Source organism: Oncorhynchus tshawytscha, linkage group LG14 (assembly GCF_018296145.1).
Source record: "Oncorhynchus tshawytscha isolate Ot180627B linkage group LG14, Otsh_v2.0, whole genome shotgun sequence".
Classification (NCBI taxonomy): Eukaryota; Metazoa; Chordata; class Actinopteri; order Salmoniformes; family Salmonidae; genus Oncorhynchus; species Oncorhynchus tshawytscha.
In genome coordinates, this window is record NC_056442.1 from 32785437 (window position 1) to 32802824 (window position 17388).

At 45.3% G+C, this 17388-nt stretch overlaps 1 protein-coding gene across 2 annotated transcripts in view; it reads left to right on the forward strand.

Annotated features, from left to right (window-relative positions):
* The window catches only part of LOC112267042 (methyltransferase 16, N6-methyladenosin), a 35354-nt gene that overhangs the window by 4573 nt on the left and 13393 nt on the right, over positions 1-17388 (forward strand). For both annotated transcript variants that reach the window (XM_024445050.2, XM_024445051.2), the window contains exons 3-8: positions 3363-3550; positions 8960-9100; positions 9208-9323; positions 9571-9713; positions 15828-15897; positions 17240-17329. In XM_024445050.2, coding sequence (XP_024300818.1) covers positions 3363-3550; positions 8960-9100; positions 9208-9323; positions 9571-9713; positions 15828-15897; positions 17240-17329 — 748 coding nt within the window. The remainder of the gene's footprint in view (positions 1-3362; positions 3551-8959; positions 9101-9207; positions 9324-9570; positions 9714-15827; positions 15898-17239; positions 17330-17388) is intronic.

The window sequence follows — 17388 nt, forward strand, 5'->3', positions numbered from 1 at the left end:
ATCCCTCTAGGAGATTAATAAACCAGTCTCCTCTCATTCACTGAGCCCCACTGGAGCTGGCGGAGACTGAAAGATAGGAGAGGTATGTGATTGAGAGAAGTTTGACGAGATGGATGAGAGAGAATTAGCCTTTAGAATTGAAAGTAAGATATATTTGCAGGGGTTCTCATCAAGGAGGGAGAGCGATGTAAGAGATGGAGAGAGCGAGGACTGAATGGCAGAGAGGTGGGATTAGGAAGCATGAACCAGAGAGATGACCCAGCCCAGGCGTTCCATCGCGGCTGTCACTGGCTGGCTGACGACCCATGATGCCACGGCAGGGCATAAAAAATTCAACACTCTGGGTGACATTTCATTTGGCTGTCATCGTTTTTGGGGGTGCAGATATTACCAGCAGAGAAACCATCCCTGGTGGGTGGAGTTTTTTTCCAGTCTTCCTTTAATAAATGGAACAACGGAACTTTCCATCTCAGTGGTTTCCTTCCTGGTGCTCTGCTTGCATTGTTACCATCGTAGAAGGCAGGAGGAGGTGGTGAAGGGAGAGATATGGATCAGTCTGAAAACGAGTCCCCTGGCTAGACCATATACAGTGCCTTTTTAGAAAGTATTCACACCCCTTTACTTTCTACACATTTTGTTACAGCCTGAATTTAAAATGTATTCAATTGAGATGTGTGTAGATTAGTGACACAAATACCCCATAATGTCGAAGTGGAATTTGAAAATCTATGGCAAGATTGGAAAATTTATGTCTAGCAATGATTGACAATCAACTTGTTTTATGAATAATAAGCTTTTTTTTTCAATTCAGATGTGCAACGCTTTTAGACTTAACCCAAAAGACTCAAAGTTGGAATTGCTGCTCGGGTGTGAATACTTATGCAAATTCGATATTTCTGTATTTAATTTTCAATAAATTAAGCAAACATTTCTTAACGTGTTTTCACTTTGTCTTTAAGGGGTAGTGTGTGTAGATGTGTGAGAAATTATCATTTGAATCCATTTTGAATTCAGGCTGTAACAACACTGTGGTATGTCAAGGCGTATGAATACTTTCTGAAGGCACTGTACATCTTTTGTGTATGCTAAGCTTGCAGATCTGAAGGCACTAGATGGGTAGCTTATATTGTGGAAGTGGGCTAAATCACCTCAATCTCCCTGATTGGTTGACTGGGTTTCTGATTACGGCCAACTGATTACCAGGACCATTCTGATTGCTTCGCTTGTTAACCAATGAGAGCCCCTGATCAGCATGGACTTTGATTTGGGCTGAGCTCTTTACTGAGGATAACTATGGCTTCTTTGAATGGCTTCAGCTTCTCCTTTGCATTTAACTTAGTGACACTAAAAAAAATGTTGTTTTATACCTGATGAGCTCTTCTACATAAGTTCCTTCATTTAAAGTGGAGCTCTCCTAGTCTTGGCTTCACCTCTGCGTCAGGAACAATCAATACATGTTGTGTTCAGTGCAGTGAACAATAACCTGATGTGGGAAATGGAGCTGCTAATCTGCCAAAAAATGATTCCGTGCATTCAGAATTAAAATGAGTTTGACCTGAAGGTCACCTCTCCATCTCTATCTGTGCTGATGAAGGACTACGCCAGTGGAGGGGGGAGACGTGGGGGCTTACTGTGCTTCTGGCTTCTTCAGCTGCAGCAGTTCCCTCGACAGAAATAGATTTCTTCATCTCACTGCACTAGGACTGTTCTCATCACAGTTTCACTTCCCTCATCTCTCATGAGGTCACATTCTTTTGTTCCATCTGCTGATATTTTGCTCTCACCCCCCTTTCTAATTGCTGTATTCCCTCTGTCTTTCTCTTTGTCCTCTCACAATTGTATTTCCAAATGCAGAGGGAAACTGCTGAGTATGCCTCTGCCCAGGTAGTTTGGAGACCAGAACTCCCTGTGTACTCACCCACCACAACCCACCACAGCCCACAACCCTCCTAACAACAGATCTCAACCTTCGTCCCCCTCACAACCTTACTCTGCTTTCATTAAGTCAGGTTCCCGTAGGCTTCTTACCGCCCTTATCATTCCACCTGAGTCCTCTACATCACCATCCCCCTCATTCACCTTATTCCTGTAGCACTTTAACACAGACAACATGAATTCTCTCATAAACGTGGTTTATACTGCCACTGGTTTGTCCCATGTCCCACACCGTCCATCGTCTGGCACACAAACGTCCACCCTACAATGTGCGTCTCGTGCACGTTCACGCTTCTTCCGGTATCAGCCATATTGCTCCAGCGTGGCTGGATTTACGTGTGCTTTACTGCCTGTGTGTGCCGGTGGTCCGGGGTGGTTGCCATAGAGATCTGGCGTTGCAGTGCTCTGCAGTACATTCGCACGCACACACACCCATTACGGTCTAAAAATAGAAGGCTGGGCAGGCAGGCTCTGAACAGCCTCGTTCTCTGCATATTGATCATCTGACTGCTTCTAAGAAGAGAGAAACTGTGAAACCTGACGACTACCGTAGCCAATGCCTAGGATTTAGCTCAGTGGGCTAACACAGTCTTCAGGGACACGGGTTCGAACCCCAGTCTGTCACATTGTACTATATAAATTACACTTTCCCCCATAGGCACGTAGTCTAACTCATCCTCTCCTCTTTGCTGTAGCTGTGGTGAATAGGCTCTCCGTCTCGCCCCCCGAACCCAGCTAGGAGGTGCCAGACGCTCCTATCACCAGGAGGTGTCTAATTGCTGTCTAGAGGTGTGAATGCAGCACACAGACTGGTTAATTACACACATCTTGCTCTATCTGTCCTACTCTCTTTGTCTCTCGAACCCCAAAATTATTTTGTGTTGTGTTTTTCAAATACAAAACGTGCTTTCAAGACAGTGGATATCATAAAAAATGTAGAGCGAGAGGTGTGTGGGTCTGTTTTAATGCTGAAAAATATGATTTCTATGTCATTAGCGAAGAAGTGTAAATTGATAAGCTCATTTAATTTGTTGACGGGTCACATTGTGGTGGTTGACGTGTGATGAGCAATAATGGGGGGGAATGGGAGATATGGAGCACTGGGCTGCTCAGGAAGGGAAGGGGGGAATGTAGTCGAGGGCTGCCTGGAAGAGGGGCTGTGTATGTGACATGGTGTCAGCCTGGAAGGGTGGTCTTTAGGAGAAGCAACAGTGGCAGGGTGGTCTTTAGGAGAAGCAGAAGGGTGGGGTAGAATTGATTTGCCATTTAATTTAGGGTTTCTTAGTTAGTGGCTCTTTGTGAGTTTACAATAAATGTGTTAAGGTCTGGGTTTGTGGTGTAGTTACTTGTTTTTGTTTTACCTGTGTAGTTATGGTTTAGTTACTTTAGCATTGTAACTACATCTGTTGCCCCTCCCTCTCGTGCAGGCTGAACTTCAAGGAGCCAGAGGCGGTGCGAGCCCTGACCTGTACCCTGCTGAAGGAAGACTTTGGGCTGACCATAGACATCCCTCTGGAGCGTCTCATCCCCACTGTGCCTCTCAGACTCAACTACATCCACTGGGTGGAGGACCTGATCGGAGGCCAAGGGGAACCACGCAGGGGCATCGATATCGGTACAGTTCTGACCTCTGATAACCCCTACTAAATATAGCCCCTCTCCCTTGATCTCTTTGAAATTAACCATCCATCTTGTTTCAGCCATCATTGCTAGGATGCCTTTTTACCACCAGTCCTATGTCCTGTTTCTGTAGAGGAATACATGGGTTTTATAAGGCCTGGCCCTTTAATCCCTCCACTGGTTCTTAGTAAATTAGACAGTTGGTTTCTCACCTGTCTATATAGATAGAGCACAAATATCCTCAATGCTAAATGGGATGAATAAACTCCCAATGGGGCGGCAGGTAGCCTAGTGGTTAGAGCGTTGGGTAAGTTACCGAAAGTTTGCTAGATCGAATCCCCGAGCTGACAAGGTAAAAATCTGTCTTTCTGCCCCTGAACAAGGCAGTTAACCCACTAGGCCGTCGTTGAAATTAAGATTTTGTTCTTAACTGACTTGCCTAGTTAAATAAATCCCATATAAACATCACATCAGTAGTGGAGAGTGGTCAAGTTATTTCATGTTTGTTTGCTCAAGGGATATTCCTCCAGCAGTAGGCAAACTGCGCTTCCTAACACCCGCCCGCTTAACCCGGAAGTCAGCCACACCAATGTGTCGGAGGAAACACTGTTCAACTGACAACCAAGGTCAGTCTGCAGGCACCCGTCCCCGCCACAAGGAGTCACTAGAGCGCAATGAGCCAAGTAAAGCCCTCCCCTAACTCGGGTGATGCTGGGCCAGTTGTGTGCTGCACTTTGGGACTCTCGATCGCAGCCGGTTGTGATACAGCCTGGGATTGAACCCGGGTCTGTAGCGACGCCTCTAGCACTGTGATGCAGTGCCTTAGACCGCTGCGCCACTCAGGAGTCCCAGTGGATTACATTTGATCAAAGCCTATGGCTAGTAGTGTGCTATGTAAGGTGCTATTTGGGGGACAACCTATAAGAACGTCTGCCTGACATTGAGCATTACAGGCTGACAGAGAGGGGCTGCCTGGCACAGGTCTAGCCCAGGACACATCTTCACAAAGTCGAAGAGGAGTGCTGATATAGGATCAGTTTTGCCTTATGAGATAATGAATATGAATTTAATTACAGGGGGGACCTGATCCTAGATCTGCACTCCTACTCTGAGACATGTTTTTAATACAGGCTGACTCTTACTAGTCCAAGGGCAGCTGACTGCCCATGTGCATCACAGACTGGCACAGAGGCTGGCAGAGAGGGGCTGCATGATGGTTAGCACATCCACCTTCGGATCCCACATGTACTGTAGGCCTATCTATTTTCTGGGGACCACTGGATATCACTGGCCAAATCCCCATCCACATGTCATGGCTGGTTTCCTGCTCTATCCATCAGAGAGTGTGATGTGTGTTCGTCAGTTTAGCTCCTCAGAGAGATGGACAGGTCAGTAATGTGTGACCCTGGTGCCTGGTCCATTCTGTAAGCTGATTGGAGCTGTCACTCTCCTGATGGATAGCCACAGGGCATTACTCTCTCCCAAAGCTTGACCTGCGAGGTGCCATCTCCACTGCCCCAGGGGACCTCACTGTGGTTGGGTAGATTGGAGGACCTGGTCTCTGTTAGACCTGGATGATCTGATCATGGCAACTTACTGCTATGCCATCTTGGTCAGACGTCCTCGTCTTGTCGTGTCCCATATATATTTACAACTTTCTTCGCATGTCTTTTATATATTTTCTTTTCCAAAAACAACGTCAAAACACTCTCCTGCAACCCGCCTCACCTATTATTATTATTATTATTATTATTATTATTATTTACCTCAAATCTGAAATCCACAATAGAAGCTAGCCAGAAGCTAGCCAGTTTACTGGCTAACATTAGTATTCAGCTAACCACGGTTTGTGGTCATCAGCTATCCTTTAGCTCGAAAATCTATCGCCAGTTTTGTTCAACGCGACTCAGAACAGAACATACCGGACCTATTTTTCTCTCCATATCCCTGGATTTCGACCGCAGGCTCTGGACATTTACATCTGGATCTCACAGCTAGCGATCTGCTATCCGTGTGACTATTGGATCCCGGAGCAAACATCAATTATTCCGGAGCTAGCCAGTTGAAGAGTTCCATCAGCCACTAGTGGGCTACAATCACCTATCCGGACCCGTTTTACTGCCGATGCGGAGCCCCACCGGGCCTTCACGACTGGACTACCGATGTTATCTGCCAGAGGGAGTTATCCAACTGGCCCCTCCGTCGCAACGTTACCTGAACGCCCATCTGCGGCCCGCTAATCGTTTAGCGGTCTTATCGGCTGCTATCTGAATCGGACAATTTTTCTTGGGTCACTATAACTATTTTGCCAATTGGATTGATCCCCTCTACCACACGGAACCTCACTAATCTACCGACAGAAACGCACGAGGTGGCTAAAAACAGACCTCCATCCTATGCTAGCTTGCTACCGATGGCCCGGCTAGCTGTCTGAATCGCCGTGACCCCAACCAACCTCACCACTCACTGGACCCTTATGATCACTCGACGAAGCATGCCTCTTCTTAATGTCAATATGCCTTATCCATTGCTGTTCTGGTTAGTGTTTATTGGCTTATTTCACTGTAGCGCCTCTAGACCTGCTCACTATACCTTATCCAACCTTTCAGTTCCACCACCCACACATGCGGTGACATCACCTGGTTTCAATGATGTTTCTAGAGACAATATCTCTCTCATCATCACTCAATACCAAGGTTTACCTCCACTGGATTCACATCCTACCATACCTTTGGCTGTACATTATACCTTGAAGCTATTTTATCGCCCCCAGAAACCTCTTTTTACTCCCTGTTCCAGACAACCAATTCTCATAGCTTTTAGCCGTACCCTTATCCTACTCCTCCTCTGTTCCTCTGGTGATGTAGAGGTGAATCCAGGCCCTGCAGTGCCTAGCTCCACTCTTATTCCCCAGGCGCTCTCTTTTGATGACTTCTGTAACCGTAATAGCCTTGGTTTCATGCATGTTAACATTAGAAGCCTCCTCCCTAAGTTTGTTTTATTCACTGCTTTAGCATGCTCTGCCAACCCGGATGTTCTAGCCGTGTCTGAATCCTGGCTTAGGAAGACCACCAAAAATTCTGACATTTTCATCCCTAACTACAACATTTTCAGACAAGATAGAAGGCCAAAGGGGGCAGTGTTGCAATCTACTGCAAAGATAACCTGCAGAGTTCTGTCCTACTATCCAGGTCTGTACCCAAACAATTTGAACTTCTACTTTTTTTTTTAAAATCCACCTCTCAAAAACAAGTCTCTCACCATTGCCGCCTGCTATAGACCACCCTCTGCCCCCAGCTGTGCTCTGGACACTATGTGAACTGATTGCCCCCCATCTATCTTCAGAGCTCGTGCTGCTAGGCACCCTTAAACTGGGACATGCTTAACACCCCAGCCACCCAGCCCCAGCCATCCAGTCAGCAGATCTTCTGAAAGACCTGCAAAATCTGGACCCCTACAAATCAGCCGGGCAAGACAATCTGGATCCTTTCTAAGATTATCTGCTGAAATTGTTGCCACCCCTATTACTAGCCTGTTCAACCTCTCTTTCGTGTCGTCTGAGATTCCCAAAGATTGGAAAGCAGCTGCGGTCATCCTCTTCAAAGGGGGGGACCACTCTTGACCCAAACTGCTACAGACCTATATCTGTCCTACCCTGCCTTTCTAAGGTCTTCGAAAGCCAAGTCAACAAACAGATTACCGACAATTTCAAATCCCACCATACCTTCTCCGCTATGCAATCTGGTTTCAGAGCTGGTCATGGGTGCACCTCAGCCACGCTCAAGGTCCTAAATGATATCTTAACTGCCATCGATAAGAAACAATACTGTGCAGCCGTATTCATTGACCTGGCCAAGGCTTCCTATTTCGCAACAAAGCATCCTTTACTCATGCTGCCAAACATACCCTTGTAAAACTGACCATCCTACCAATCCTCGACTTCGGCGATGTCATTTACAAAATAGCCTCCAATACCCTACTCAATAAATTGGATGCAGTCTATCACAGTGCCATCCGTTTGCTCACCAAAGCCTCATATACGACCCACCACTGCGACCTGTACGCTCTCGTTGGCTGGCCCTCGCTGCATACTCGTCACCAAACCCACTGGCTCCAGGACATCTACAAGACCCTGCAGGATAAAGTCCCCCCTTATCTCAGCTCGCTGGTCACCATAGCAGCACCCACCTGTAGCACACGCTCCATCAGGTATATCTCTCGTCACCCCCAAAACCAATTCTTCCTTTGGCCGCCTCTCCATCCAGTTCTCTGCTGCCAATGACTAGGAACGAACTACAAAAATCTCTGAAACTTATCTCCCTCACTAGCTTTAAGCACCAGCTGTCAGAGCAGCTCACATATTACTGTACCTGTACATAGCCCATCTATAATTTAGCCCAAACAACTACCTCTTTCCCTACTGTATTTATTTATTTTGCCCTTTGCACATTCTTCCACTGCAAATCTACAATTCCAGTGTTTTACTTGCTATATTATATTTACTTCGCCACCATGGTCTTTACCTCCCTTATCTCACCTCACTTGCATATAGACTTATTTTTCTACTGTAATTATTGACTGTATATTTGTTTTACTCCATGTGTAACTCTGTGTTGTTGTATGTGTCGAACTGCTTTGCTTTATCTTGGCCAGGTCGCAATTGTAATTGAGAACTTGTTCTCAACTTAACTACCTGGTTAAATAAAGGTGAAATAAATCAAATAAAATGGCTGTCTGGATCACTTCTTGTTAATCCATTATGGACAATAAGAGACAGCGGGAGTGGCATTGATATTGAAGGAATTTAATTCCTCTGTTTTAATTCCCAATTAAAATTAAACACTCTGTCAATTCATAAGAATTTGTAAGACCCTTATTTTATAGGAATGGACAGAGCCCGGTCTTAAATCAAATAGCAGCCTTTATTCACGAGAGTACTGAACACGATACAGGTTACCACAGGTTATAAACTGAAAATGACGTCATTAGTTCAAGCGCCAACCCGTGCCATCTCCGTTCCAGTACAAAGGCTGTATCTCAAGCCTTCCCACATCCGTCTCCCTACCAATTTAATATAATTTACGAGTCAAGGTCTTCTCGTGTAGATAAGCATTCTAGCCAGTCTGATTAATTTGTATCAAGGAACAGACAGTCATTGTTCTAACTCTTGACCACATTCACACACATTATATTCAGTACTGGGATCAAGAAAGAAAATTCATACATATACAGTAACATAATAGTATTCTGATTAGTACATATACAGTAACATAATAGTATTCTGATTAGTACATATACAGTAACATAATAGTATTCTGATTAGTCAGTCCTGATTGAAATATATACATAATTAGTCATTATAGATAAAAATTCCCTTAACAATTGAATACACACACATCCCCAGGTACTGGAGCGTCCTGTATCTACCCCCTGCTGGGAGCGTCTATGAACGGCTGGCATTACCTGGCTACTGAGGTAGATGACATCTGCTTTGACTATGCCACCAGGAACGTAGAGCAAAACAACCTCTCGGATCTCATCAAAGGTCAGTGGCAAGCTGTCCATTGGTAGCCGCATTGTAATGTTCCACTACTGAAAGGAAGATGGCTTGAAACCTTGTTCATAATGTCCTTGCCCTGTCTCATGTCCCAGTGGTGAAAGTTCCCCAGAAGACCCTGTTAATGGACGCTCTAAAGGAGGAGTCAGCCATCGTCTATGACTTCTGCATGTGTAACCCTCCCTTCTTCGCCAACCAACTAGAGGCTAAGGTAGGCCCCTTTTTAAATGGAAAGTGTTCTGAGAATCTGGAAAAACGGCTTTATAAATCTAATTTATTCACTGTTCACCTCCCCCTCTATTTTTCTCTTTTCCTTTCTTTACCTTTTCTGTCACGCCGCTCTTTCTCCTACCCTTTACTTTCTCGCCCCATGCCCCTGTTTTCCTCTCCGTCTCCCCCCTCTTTGCCTCCCACCCTGTTCCTCCCCTCTCCCCCTTTCTCTCCATCCTCCTCCCCAGGGGGTAAATTCCAGGAACTCTCGTCGTCCTCCCCCCAGCTCAGTGAACACAGGTGGGGTGACGGAGATCATGGCTGAGGGAGGAGAGCTGGAGTTTGTCAAGAGGATCATCCACGACAGCCTGCAGCTCAAGACACGCCTGCGGTGAGAGAGAGTAGGACACGTAGGACGTGCGTGTGTAGTACACACAAACACACCACACATTGGTCCCCATCAGTACACTGGGTGTGGTGGAGTAGCGTTCAAGACCGCATCACGCTGGTTTCCGATTGGTCATGCTTTATAAACTCAGCAAAAAAATAAACGGCACCTACTATTTGTATGAACATAACAAGATTCAACAACTGAGAAATTGAATAATGTGTCCCTGAACAAAGGGGGGGTCAAAATCAAAAGTAACAGTCAGTATCTGGTGTGGCCACCAGCTACATTAAGTACTGCAGTGCATCTCCTCTTCAAGGACTGCACCAGATTTGCCAGTTCCTGCTGTGAGATGTTACCCCATTCTTTCACCAAGGCACCTACAAGTTCCCGGACATTTCTGGGGGGGAATGGCCCTAGCCCTCACCCTCTGATCCAACAGATCCCAGGCGTGCTCAATGGGATTGAGATCCGGGCTCTTCGCTGCCCATGGCAGAACACTGACATTCCTGTCTTGCAGGAAATCACACACAGAACGAGCAGTATGGCTGGTGTCATTGTCATGCTGGAGGGTCATGTAAGGATGAGCCTGTAGGAACGGTACCACATGAGGGAGGAGGATGTTTTCCCTGTAACGCACAGCGTTGAGATTGCCTGCAATGACAACAAGCTCAGTCCGATGATGCTGTGACACACCGCCCCAGACCATGTGATATGAGAATTTTGTTATCAATGTTCATAAATATTCAATTCATCTACTCGGTCTGCTACCCAGTGTTTGTTAAGGTTCTAGTTAAGATGAAATAGACAGAATTCCCAGCTTACAATAGTCAAAATGTTTATTCACGAGAGCACTCTCCAGTTCATTATACAAAGACATCCATTTTATACCATACACCTTACTTACGAACATTAGGTGAGTTATATTCTTCTCCATAGTTCTCACCACTGTATATCACTACCCAGCCGACTGTTCCATTCCCCAGAGATTAGGGAAACCTTGAGGGGTACTCCCTGTCCCATCATAAATTTCCAAGAGTTCTAGCCGGGTCGGGTCAAACACAGTTTAATTGTGCTCGGTATCTTCTTAGGCACACATTTCTCCCCCTTCTGGGCCTCCTTTGATCCTTGTTGGATTTACGTTTAATACTTGAATTATTCCTCATACCTGCTACATAAACTGTAATCTCTAATAGTTAGGTTTCAGGGTAGAATTATTTAACCATTATCTTTAAACATATAAATTATTTTATCACCATGACGGACCCTCCACCTCCAAATTGATCCCTTGCTCCAGAGTACAGGCCTCGGTGTAACGCTCATTCCTTTGACGATAAACGCAAATCCGACCATCACCCCTGGTGTGAGGACCTGCCTTACAACAGGCCTACAAGCCCTCAGTCCAGCCTCTCTCAGCCTATTGCGGACTGTCTGAGCACTGATGGAGGGATGGTGCGTTCCTGGTGTAACCCAGGAAGTTGTTGTAGCCATCCTGTACCTGTCCTGTAGGTGTGATGTTCGGATGTACCGATTCCTGTGCAGGTGTTGTTACACGTGGTCTGCCACTGCGAGGACGATCAACTGTCCGTCCTGTCTCCCTGTAGCGCTGTCTAGGCATCTCACAGTACGGACATTGCAATTTATTGCCATGGCCACATCTGCCTTCCTCATGCCTCCTTGCAGCATGCCTAAGGCACGTTCACGCAGATGAGCAGGGACCCTGGGCATCTTTCTTTTGGTGTTTTTCAGATTCGGTAGAAAGGCCTCTCTAGTGTCCGAAGTTTTCATAACTGTGACCTTAATTGCCTACCATCTGTAAGCTGTTAGTGTCTTAATGACTGTTCCACAGGTGCATATTCATTAATTGTTTATGGTTAATTGAACAAGCATGGGAAACAGTGTTTAACTATTTGGGATAGGGGTCAGCATTTTCACTTTTGGATGAATAGCGTGCCCAGAGCAAACTGCCTCCTACTCTGTCCCAGATGCTAATATATGCATAGTGCATATATGCAAGTATTGGATTGGATAGAAAACACTCTGAAGTTTCTAAAACTGTTTGAATGATGTCTGTGAGTATAACATAACTCATATGGCAGGTGAAAACCTGAGAAAAATCCAACCAGGAAGTGGGACATCTGAGGTTTGTAGTTTTTCAAAGCTTGGCCTACTGAATACACGGTGGGATATGGATGAAGTTGCACTTCCTACGGCTTCCACTAGATATCAACAGTCTTTAGAAACTTGAATGAGGATTCTACTATAAAGGAGGGGCTCATGAGACCTGTTTGAGTCAGTGGTCTAGCATAGTGCCTTGGTCTCATGATGCGCGCTCCCGACAGTTACCTCTCGTTCCAGTGCTTTTCTTCAGACAGAAATTCTCCTGTTGGAACATTATTGATGATTTATGTTAAAATACATCCTAAAGATTGATTCCATACATCGTTTGACATGTTTCTAAAGGACTGTCACGGAACTTTTCGAGTTTTGTCTGGACGAAGTGCCTGCGCCTCATGAAGATGGATTACTGGGCTGAACACGCTAACAACAAGTGGCTATTTGGACATAAATTATGGACTTTATGGAACAAATCAGTCATTTATTGTCGAACTGCGATTCCTAGGAGTGCCTTCTGATGAAGATCATGAAAGGTAAGTGAATACTTATGATGTTATTTCTAACTTCTGTTGACTCCAAAATGGTAGATATTTCTCTGGCTGAATTGGGCTCTGAGCTCCATTCTCAGATTATTACGTTTAAAAAAAATCTGATACAGCGGTTGCATTAAGGAGAAGCATATCTTTAATTCTGTGTATGACACTAGGATCTTTTATCAATGTTTATTATGAGTGTTTCTGCAAAATCACTGGATGTTTTGGAATCAAAACATTACTGCACGTAACGTGCCAATGTAAGTTGAGATTTTGGTATATAAATATGCACATTATCGAACAAAACACATGTATTGTGTAACATGATGTCCTATGAGTGTCATCTGATGAAGATCATCAAAGGTTAGTGATTCATTTTATCAATATTTCAATTTTTTGTGACTCCTATCTTTGGCTGGAAAAATGGCTGTGTTTTTTTTTACTTGGCTATGACCTAACAATCATATGTTGTGCTTTCGCTGTAAAGCATTTTTGAAATCGGACACGATGGGTAGATTAACAAGATGTTTATTTCATTTGCTGTATAGGACTTTTTAACTTCTTGATGCACCCATCCCTTTAGCAGGGTCATTTTCATCAACACCCGCTGAATTGCAGTGCGTCAAATTACATTACTAAAAATATTTATTTTTCATGAAAGTGCAATATAGCAAAACATAGCTTAGCGTGGTGTTAATCCACCTGGTGTGTCAGATTTCAATACAGCTTTTCGGCAAAAGCATAACAAGCGTTTATGTAAGAACATCTCTCTCAGTAGACAAAATATTACAAACACTAGCAGCCAAGTAGATTGGTCAGAAAAGCAATAGATTAAATCGCGTACCTTTGATCTTCGGATGTTTGCACTCACGAGACTCCCAGTTACACAAATGTTCCTTTTGTTCCATAAAGATAATTTTTTTATATCCAAAATAACTCCATTTGGTTGGCGCGTTATGTTCAGATATCCACAGGCTCGAGCGGTCACGACATCGCAGAATAAAATTCCAAATAGTATCCGTAATGTCCACAGAAACATGTCAAACGTTTTTTATAATCAATCCTCAGGTTGTTTTTAAAATATATAATTGATAATATATCAACCGGGACTGTCGCTTTTTCAATAGGAGAGGAAGGACAATGGCTGCCCCACTCTGTTGCGCAAGCAAATCTCTGCGAACACCCAGCTCTGGGCCTGAGAACCCCTGCCCTAGAAAGGTTAAACCCTTTACAAGGAAGGTCTGTGAAGGTATTTGGATTTTTACGAATTATCTTTGAAAGACAGGGTCCTTTTTTTGCTGAATTTATCTGCGCCAATTCCCTAGACCCCAAATATAATATAGAAAAGCCTGTTTATCAGTTGGTGTTGGTGGGTGTTTGTTCATTACCTTCTGTTACAAATGCACCCTTTCATTTAGGATGTAAGGTAAGGAAGGATGATAGAGGGCCGCTGATGGAGGAGAGCAGAACGATGGGATGGAGCGGTCACCCAGAGTTTGTTTAATGAATTGGCACCAGGAGTGAACAGTCACCCACCCCCACGGCAGTATCTGCATGGCCATAGGGAACAGCTGTGTGTGTGTGTGTGTGTGTGGGAATTAGATTTGAACACACTGCGCGCGTGGTGACCGAGACAAGTGGCTGACTTGGAAGGTGTGTGATTGTATGAGTGTGTTGCACTGTGTCACTACCATATTTTTGTGTGTAAAGGTGATTGTCACCAACAGGAGAGTGTGTCGGTGTGTGCATATGTTTGTGTGAAAGTTGAGTGGCCCTCACAGGGGGAAAAGTGTCCATCTCTCTCTGTGTGTCTGTTTGCCTGCATGTGTCTGTGTGTTCACACCGGTGTACTTGTGTGGTGCGCTTGGCTGGTGTTGAGTGTCTGCCACAGGGGAAGGTGTGCCTGCTCTAGTCTCCCGCTTCTGTTCGTTCCTCTCCTCCCCTGCAGTGTGTGTAGTTTGTTTTGAGGCCACACACTGCATGCTGGGACAGCAGAGCAACCACCAGGTGTCCACGGAAACCAAGCCAGCCCATCTGATTGGTCCTCTGAGACTCACGCCACGCCCCCCCTCAACAACACTAAACCGGAATGACTCTCACCAGACTATCACACACACTCCCCAACCACCAGCCAGGAAAGTCCCCCTTTTCAACGAGATGCCCTCTGCTCGTCATTGTCTGTTATTGATCTGATAATCACTAGCTATGTGGAGAGGGTAATAACGTTGTAATCACCGGTCTTTGTACTCTTGGAAGGAATAGCTTGAAAATAAATGTAGAACTTTGTTAAGAATCTGACTGCTTTTGTCTGTGTGTGTTAACATGGATGTTCAGCCTCCTCTCTGCATGGCAAAGTAGGGAACATCTGGGGATATTACAGGTCCTCAATATTTCATGGTGCCACTTGAGGCGAGGCCTTTGCACCCCTACCCAAAACTCTCACCCCCACCACTCCCACCCTTACCCCTACCCAAAACCCTCTCACCCTCACCCTTACCCCTTATGCCAATATGACTAGCCAAGTTTGAAAATATGATCTTGTAGTGTTAAGCTTTCACAAGGCAATTCAGAGAAACCAATTTGTAATTTTGGGAAGCATAGAAAGGAGTCATGAGTGCATTCAGGTGTGTGTGCCCTGGCGAATTCTCTTCACAATAATCACACAACCTCATTCTCAAACATCCCAGGGTGTGAAGCCATGTACAGTTACAAGATGACATCAAACATAATGATCCTAAATGTTGACATTGTACACACCATGCACACAGAGCAGAGTACATGTGGCAGTACACAATTTTCGGGGACCGAAAGCACTACTTTCAGAACTACACAAGAGTACTGGAGAATCTCTTAAGATTGTGACATTACTATAACAATAAACACGCCATCCTCATCATACACAGCATTGCTCATAGATATATAGTATCTAGGCCTATTTAATCTAGACAAGACGGGCAACCCAACCAGACAAGGTTTGTCATGCATTGTTTAGTTTTTCTATCCAGATTGACTCACTGTTGGTTTCTCTTTCTCCCCGCTAGGTTTGTCTCTGTGTGTCTCTCATGCTAAGTTACTCTGTATTTATCCTTGCTGGTTAGTACTGAGGCTCTATATGCTGTTGCATTGATTACAGTAGACTTATCTCTTCATTGCAGAGGAAAGAGAGTGATCTGCCCTGGTCTGGACTTCAAAGCTCTGTTCCACCATAGAGAATCATACTGGCCCTGTTGTGTCTGTCTGTCTGTCTGTCTGTCTGTCTGTCTGTCTGTCTGTCTGTCTGTCTCATATATATGTAGTAATTACAACTAACCTCTTTGCCTCAGAACTACAGAAAGTCCGTTGGGATGTTTTTCCATGGAGGGAAGCAAGAGGTAGATCCTATATCTGCCGCTTGTTTGATTGCAGGCAGGGGTTCATGCCCAGCGCGCTGGAGTCACACACTCCTAATAGATTATTATTTTTCCAGGTGGTACAGTTGCATGCTGGGAAAGAAGTGCAGCCTGGCACCTTTGAAGGAGGAGCTGAGAAAACAAGGGGTGAGTGCACAAACACACACACCTGAGTATATTTGAGAAAGTCTTCAGAATGGGAGCTCCGAGGACACATTTGATGCTCATACATGATCTTATACACACAGCACTCGCAAACAGGTACAACACACAGATGCTACGTACTGTACCAAGTGTGGGTACCACACACAGATGCTCTGTGCTGTACCAAGCGTGGTTACCACACACAGATGCTCTGTGCTGTACCAAGCGTGGTTACCACACACCGATGCTCTGTGCTGGACCAAGCCCTGGCATGTGTTAAAAATATCCTGATTCCCCATATATACCCAGTGATAAGGTGAGGTAATGGAGGGTTGAATGAACTCCCTCCCACAATCTCTAATACCACCTCTGAGACGGAAGAGGGGGATCAGATACCTTCTGAACCGTAACGGATCAAGCCTGGCTAATACGCTGGCTAAGCAATGTCACAGCCCAGACCTGATTGAGCTGAATTCTATTAGCCTTGCGTGACTGAAACGCATGGCAGAGCCTACACACAAACATTCATATTACACACACGTTCGCATACACACACGGTAGGTCAGTACAACTAACGTTCATTAGCTCCATTATCCTAGCTATTAGCCCCTAGCACATGACTGCTAACTGACTGGCTATAGAGGTTAGTCTCCAGCCCTGTGCCACTGTCAGTCACTTACCTCTGAGATTACGAGACTCATTCACTGGGGATGACTGGCACAGCAGCTCCCATGGTGTTAACCACACACGGGTCAATCACTGGGGAGGACCATCCCACGCACCTCCAGAGGTGTCAGAGGGCTGTCGCTGGTCATTAGTGTTAGTGCAGCCTTGGCCAACGTCCAGCGCAGGTGTGTAATAGGAGACCTAATTAATATGCTAATGCTATTTGCACCCTGTATCTTTTTCTCTCCATCTTCCTTGTTCTCGCTGCTTGGTTCAGGGGGTGTTTAGGGGTCAACATGGCGCTCTCATATAGGGATGCGTTTTCTTGCCTCTGAGATCCATGTCCCTGACCTGCATCCCTGGAGCACATTCCCCACTGAAACCCACTGCTTAATGTTTATGTGTAGGGAGGGGGTACCAAGTGGATACTATTCAAGAGTCTTTTATACTGATCTTTTCCCCCCAGGTCCTTCATGCTTATTGAAGGCTCTTCTCATGAGTGCTCTGCTCTGGCACTAAGTGCTGTATGTGTAAATGTGTCCTGTTCACACCTTTAAGGATGTAGTGCTGCACTCCTTCACCTGGACATGCTGGGGATGTGCCTCTGTAGAGCTACCTGTGTATTGCTAATGCTTGTTGTTGTCTAATGTTCTCTGTATCGGTCTGTTTCCGTTCCCAGGTACCCAAAGTGACCCACACAGAGTTCTGCCAGGGACGGACCATGCGCTGGGCTCTGGCCTGGAGTTTCTATGTTGACGTTACTGTTCCGGTAAGCTGGCTCTGGTGGGTGGTTCCCCTCGGGTCCTCTCCCAACCAGTTCATCTATAG